General features: G+C 47.4%; 1 protein-coding gene across 5 annotated transcripts; it reads left to right on the forward strand.

The window, feature by feature from the left end:
* The first annotated feature begins 531 nt into the window (after positions 1-531).
* LOC117844573 (uncharacterized) lies at positions 532-4,941 on the forward strand. Of its 5 annotated transcripts, none has more exons than XR_004637892.2 (5): positions 532-1,645; positions 1,741-1,880; positions 3,473-3,658; positions 3,780-3,850; positions 4,452-4,941. XR_004637892.2 is itself a non-coding variant. In XM_034725286.2 (3 exons), exons 1-3 carry the CDS (start codon positions 812-814, stop codon positions 3,600-3,602), a joined length of 1,104 nt encoding a protein of 367 aa, XP_034581177.1. In that variant the 5' UTR covers positions 532-811; the 3' UTR covers positions 3,603-4,941. The 5 variants fall into 5 exon arrangements, 3 of the variants coding, with proteins under 3 accessions (XP_034581177.1, XP_034581180.1, XP_034581179.1); XR_004637895.2 differs by having other exon boundaries at positions 3,473-3,654; XM_034725286.2 differs by having other exon boundaries at positions 3,473-4,941.
* Positions 4,942-6,296: the final 1,355 nt, after the last annotated feature.

Raw genomic sequence — 6,296 nt, forward strand, 5'->3', positions numbered from 1 at the left:
ACTTCGGGAAAGATCGTGCAACTGAAGAACGTGCAGCATGTCCCTTCTATCAGGAAGAATCTAGTTAGTGGCTCCCTTTTGTGTAGGGATGGCTTTAAGGTAGTGCTTGAGTCTAATAAAATTGTCGTGTCTAAGAGTGGACAATTTATTGGTAAAGGCTATGAGTGCGGAGGCTTGTTCCGCTTTTCCCTTACAGATTATTGCAATAAGTCAGTGAACTATATTTGTGATGGTATTAATGAGAGTGATGCTAGTGTTTGGCATTCACGTTTATGTCATCTGAATTTTGGTTCTATGTCTCGACTTTCCAGCCTGTGTTTAATTCCAAATTTCTCCATTGTCAAAGGTTCTAAGTGCCATAGTTGTGTACACGTATACCCAAGATTTTCCGTTAAAAATAATATCATTTTAAAAAAATCTCCGACCAACGCGGTTACTCATCGGAGTCATCGCTCATCAGCAGCTCAGCACCGCAACAGAAGGAACCTAGCCCAACTGGTGACAGGTGGGGCCTACCTAATTTAGCGTCAAAATCAAAATCACTTCCAGTCTTCCACCTGAGAGTCGGACTCGGACTCTCGGAGCCAGCCAGGCATGAGGAAATGGTGCGCCGTCCGTACGCCTCCGCCGCCTTCCACCGCCGCCACCGCATCTATGCAATAAAAATCCAAATCCTCGGATCCAATCTCAAATCATCCGCGAAGCAATTCTCTCGGCAACCTAGATCGCCCGCATCGCGTTCAATTCGTCCCAGCAACCACCGCAAAGGAGAGCCTTGCTCCCAGCAACCACAGCAGATCCGGCGAACAAGATGCTCTGCCTCCCCTCCTCCTCCGCGTTCCGGCCGGCCGATCCGGCGGCGCGTGGCGCCATGGCTTCGCAGCAGCAGCGCCAGAGCTTTCCTCACGCCTCCACTGCAGCTCGAGGCATGCTCAGCTTCTCCTCCGCCGTACCGTCCGGGCCGGCAGATCCTGCGGCGCAGCAGCAGGACTTCCGCATGCGGGAGTTCGACTACTTCGTCGTCGTCGACTTCGAGGCTACCTGTGAGAAGGATTCGCGCATCTACCCGCAGGAAATCATCGAATTTCCTGCGGTCCTCGTCGACGCCGCCACCGGCGGCCTGCTCTCCTCGTTCCGCACCTATGTGAAGCCGCGGCACCACCCGGTCCTCACCGCTTTCTGCTCCGAGCTGACGGGGATTCAGCAAGAGCAGGTCGACGGCGGCGTGGATCTTGCAACGGCGCTGGCCTTACACGACAAGTGGCTGGCGGCGGCGGGCGTCGCCAAGAACCGTCTCGCCATCGTCACCTGGGGTGATTGGGACTGCCGGACGATGCTGAAGTTCGAATGCAATTTCAAGAACATCTCCAAGCCATCGTATTTCAACCAGTGGGTTAACCTCCGGATCCCCTTCGAGACCGCGTTTGGCGCTGGGCGGCGCAACCTGCAAGAAGCTGTCCGGGAGGCGGGTCTGCAGTGGGATGGCCGCCTCCACTGCGGGCTCGACGACGCCCGCAACACAGCGCGTCTCCTTGTCGAGCTGATGCGGCGGGGAGTCCGTATCTCCATAACCGGCTCTCTGGTGCCACCGCCTCTGCCAGAGCCAGAGCCAGAGCCGGAGCCGGAGCCGGAACTCCAACATCAGGTACAGCTTTCACCGGCGAATCGCAACTTAAGCTGGTGTGATGATGGTGCTGCTACTACTGACTGCTTCTACTGCTACTGTGGTGTTCCTATCAGAGGCGGTGTGGTGACCACACCAGGACCAATGCACGGACGATTCTTCTTCGCTTGTGGGAACTGGACGCCGACATGTCGTTTCTTCCTCTGGGCTGCCTGATTGCCGGCCATCTGGACTCCATCGCATCATCGGCGTTAAGGTTAGCTAGTTACTACTCACTTGTACACACACATGGAGTGCATGCTTAGTTAGTGCTCAGGTAGGTGCTGCACTTGCTCAGGAGTTTGTGCTCTGTGAATCTGTGTGAACCAGTTAAGAATTTTTTACGGTCGGTAGCAGTGTCTCTGGGGTCTCAGGGGACTAATCCTGTTGAGTTCTTGATGCGTGCAACAAAACTTGCCATTACCTTTTCTTAAACCTAACTAGCATTTGGTAAATAAAGGTTAGCAATGCCAGGGGTAAGACAAGCTAAGTGAGTTGCCTACCATTTCAGTTTATAGCAGAGAGGTATGATGTAGGAATGTGCGGGTCAAATAGTTAGCGCAGCTAGACAGATGTGAGAACAGGAAGTAAAGAAGGCGGTAAGCCAGATGAGCAGGCCCAAGACAAGCAAAGGCGGCGGAATGCCCAAGAGAAGCAAGGCGAAGAATGCGGTTACGTCTGAAAATCCATTTTACATTCCATGAAAATATCCACTTCAAAATTTACTTTCTGTTGAATGGTCCTCTTCAAAATGAACAGGTTTTCAAACAGAATAAATGATTTGAGCTAATTTCTAAAAAGTTTGATCTTCCTCTTTACTGCCATTGAAAAATTGATCTCCCAATTCCAAAAATTACCGGAAATCAGATAGGCTGGAGCGTAAAATGCAGCCATTGTCAATAAGTTAATAAATTCACATGGTATGTAAAATGCAACAATTGCTAAAAGAGTTGTTCTTTGACCACTTGGAACGTAGCAGATAAGAGGAACTAAAAAAGAACTGAATTATGAGCCCTTGATCATTGTGAGTTAACCTTAGTTTTTTTTTGTTTTTGTGTTTGTGGGTGGGGCGGGCAGGGTGGACTGGTAGAGGCAGTCTGCTGAGTACCGTGTAAAATACTTCTGGTTCATCAAGATTCACAGAGCACCAGTACGTGGTTTTGCGGTATCCTGCGTTTGATGTGAATAGAAGCACTCCTATGTGTGTGGTGAGGTGTCTAGGATATAGGGTCTTCAATCAATGTAATCCAGTTCCTACCTTGTCTTTAATCAATGTAATCCAGTTCCTACCTAGTTTTGAATCAATGGAACTGAGTTCCTATCTGGTCTTCAGTCCATGTAATCGAGTTCCTACTTGGTCTTCAATCAATGCAATCAAGCTTTGTCTTTTCAATGATTTATATGGAAGTGAATGGAGGTTGTTTGGCCCAGTGCTTCACAAATATTATCGTGTCCAAGTCATTTTTCCTTGTGACAGTTTGAATCTTTGATGCGCTCACATCCGACTCCAAGCTTCGCACACTGGGAACAGGTCTTTCGACTGGCCAAGGATTAACTATTAGTGTGTATGTGTTTGTAAATATCCAGTTCAATTCCCTCTGGTTATGCAAATTTTGAATCACGAGGGTTAAAAGTTATGGAGGCCATATGTCAAAAAATCGCTTGCTGGAAGGTGAGCAGTTAAGATAGCCTGGACCAGGATAGTTTTTGTTGGCGCAGGACAAAACGACAGTTGAAACTTGCAAGCAAGGGCATTTTTGGTTTCTGCAGCAAGGCTGACGTCGCCTTGACAAGCGATATATGTCGCAGCCGCAGGTTTCTTCATCGCCCATCCAATGGCAGGAAGCAACGCTGCAGAAAACAGAGTGGAACTGTTGGACCAGGATCACAATGCGGCCTAGTCAGATGTAAGCAGAGGAGCAAAACAGCGCGAGGATGAGAGAAATGGCATGGAGTTGATCACCGGAGGGACAAGCTGCTTCTTCAATCCTGTATGTAAGTCTTATAATTTGCCTTCTCCTGCAGTCTTCAGCATGAATGGCTCACTGGTATTGATAGAATTCCATCATCAGATTGCTTTGAATTTGATCAAGTTTCCCCTTTCCCCAATAAGCAGCCAGTTGAAATTGTATTCTGTAGTATTGAGATGGAAGAAGAGGCTAACACAGAGCACCATGATTCCAATATGTAAGTAATGCAAACCCACCTTGTTATTTCTTATGAGACATCAATGGATATTAGTTGTCCCAACCCCAAGTACTGCTATTCCTTGCTTGTTCTCTGCAATTGCACAAGTCCCTTGCTCATGTTATTTTTGTGTTGCAGAGCTATACTGCCTGATTTGATACCCCATGTTGACATGTAATTTAGAAATTCAGATGTGCCTTGGGCATTTAGATTAGAAAAAAGGTATACAGACGAAAGACCATCTGATGGCAAGATCACATTGTGTAAATCATGTAAATTTTTGAAAGCCTGTTCTAAAATAGCCAGAATGGGTAGGTCCATAACTTATGCAGAAGCCAGAACAAAAATTCCATTTTCTAAAAAATTGCAGTACAAAAGGGATCATTTAATAGAGTGCCCTCAAGCTGAAAGTGGAACCGATTGTTAAGTCCGCATGAATCTTAAAATGGACCGATAAGAAGGAAACTCTAAAGTCTCTGAACTGGTTTTGGAATACAATCACGCACTACACCATCTAGTGTATTGTTCAGTCCCATGTTTGTCTGAACCCTTACAAGCACAAGTAGCAGGAGATGATGCTTCTGTTTATATTGCTTTGCAGGGACGGAGGGGCCAATTAGTAGCAGGAGATGGTGCTTCTGTAAAATTTTGCTTTGCAGGGACCAATTACTGATAACCTTGATGGTGAATTGTCTTTAAGGGATAAGGAGAAGGATCCTGAAGAGAAGATGTCCCTGAAAAGCAGGGACCAATTACTGAAGACCTTGATGGTTTATTGTCTGCAAGGGACATGGAGAAGGATTCTGAAGAGAAGATGGCCATCAAAAGCTTCACTCAATTATTGGCTGGACCAATCAGTGATGATGTTTTTACTGGAGATTTCGTTTTATTTTAGCTACTCTGGTTTTGGTACGAGTCATTTTGCCACAAATCATTGATCTGCTCACAAGTGGATATATATGTTCAGTTTTCCTTTTTCCATTTTGCAAGCATCCTGGAAGCACGCTAGTTCTGTATATATGTTTAGCTTCCAGTGATGTGCCACCTGAATGTTTGTGCTGATAGCTGTGATGATCCATCGCATTCTCTCTTGTAGCTGTGCTGAGATCTTGACATGACATGGCTATGAACTACTGTCAAAGTGTCAATGTTTTGGTTCTTATCTGAGTTGTTCCTTTCCTCACACCTGCATTGCAAACATACATCGAAATGACAGCATGCAGGAATCTCACTCAATTCACACAGAGTGATTAAAGTCTCAAATTGACAAAAACATTTGCCAAAAAAACAGTCTTCACTTTCTCAAATTGTCATGATCCCATTTTACAATCTCAATTCACATCAAATTACATTTCGAAATTAACAATCAAGTCACAGCATCACGTTTTTTACTTTTGCTATGTCAGTTCGGCAGCAACTGAAGCTGCCATTGCACAGCTACTGGTATCTGAAGCTGTGGATTTCTAAGCATGCTGCTGTTGCCCTAAACCCTGTGGTGCGGCCGTGCGGGCATGGCAGCACCAGCCGCCCTCCCCGTGGCGGTGCGGCACCTGGGCGAGCGAACCCGCTTGCCAGCCGCAGCTGTGACCGGGCCCCTCGGCGGCGGGCCGGCGACCCGCCGGAGCCACTCAGCGATGGCGGATGGCAGGGCCCAGGCGATGGGAGCAGAGCGAGCGAGGCACGGCATCCGGCGGCGGTGGATGTCCAAGAGCGAGGCGCGGCGCTGGGCGGTGGTGGACGGCGACGAGCGAGCAGCGACACCCGGCGGCGAGATGCGCGGCACCCAGCCAGCGGCGCTGCGTTTTTTTTCTCTCGCTGCGCTAGCGAACTGAACGGGAGCGCGCGCCTCCACTCCGTGGGCTGCAACCTGGGCTGTTTATTAGTTAAAATTGGGCCTGTTTATGGGCCGCATTGTCATGTGTTCGTTTTACTGCACGTGCGCGCACCGTGGGATGTCAGAGGAGGATCTAGTTCCGTGAACGGGGACTATGGGAGGCAGAGATCATCTTAGGCCTGCTGGCAAATTTTCTGCTTGCTTGTAATTCGAAGCAATTCGAAGGACTCGGACAAAAAAATTCACAGATCGTAAATGGGCAAATGAATATGCTGTTTGTTTTAAATTGTAGGTTGTTTTGACTTTTTTATACATCATGAAAAAACCAAAACAACCAAACGGAGGAAGTAATTAATTAGCGTTTTAAGTTCGAAGCATGTTGAGCCTGAGCATTAAGAAGTGAGCCTGAAGGCACGTAGAAGGGCATTAAGAAGAAATACACGTAGACCTTGCAGAAACATTCCAAAAAATCCTCAACTTTTACTCAAAATGTGCTAAATCGGAATCGTTACTCTGAAGCGCAATGTGTTTCATATGCTTGATGTTTGCTATCAGAAAGCAAAGACTTCCTTCCCCTAGCTTAATTGAAGATTTTGCCGGGTAGACATGTAT

This window comes from Setaria viridis, chromosome 2 (genome assembly GCF_005286985.2).
Source record: "Setaria viridis chromosome 2, Setaria_viridis_v4.0, whole genome shotgun sequence".
NCBI classification, from domain to species: Eukaryota; Viridiplantae; Streptophyta; class Magnoliopsida; order Poales; family Poaceae; genus Setaria; species Setaria viridis.

Coding starts and splice junctions, on each gene's coding strand:
- LOC117844573 (XM_034725286.2), top strand. CDS start 812: ATGCTCTGCCTCCCCTCCTCCTCCGCGTTCCGGCCGGCCGATCCGGCG. Junction 1,646..1,740: donor AGCCGGAACTCCAACATCAG/GTACAGCTTTCA, acceptor TGTTCCTATCAG/AGGCGGTGTGGTGACCACAC. Junction 1,881..3,472: donor ATCGCATCATCGGCGTTAAG/GTTAGCTAGTTA, acceptor TATATGTCGCAG/CCGCAGGTTTCTTCATCGCC.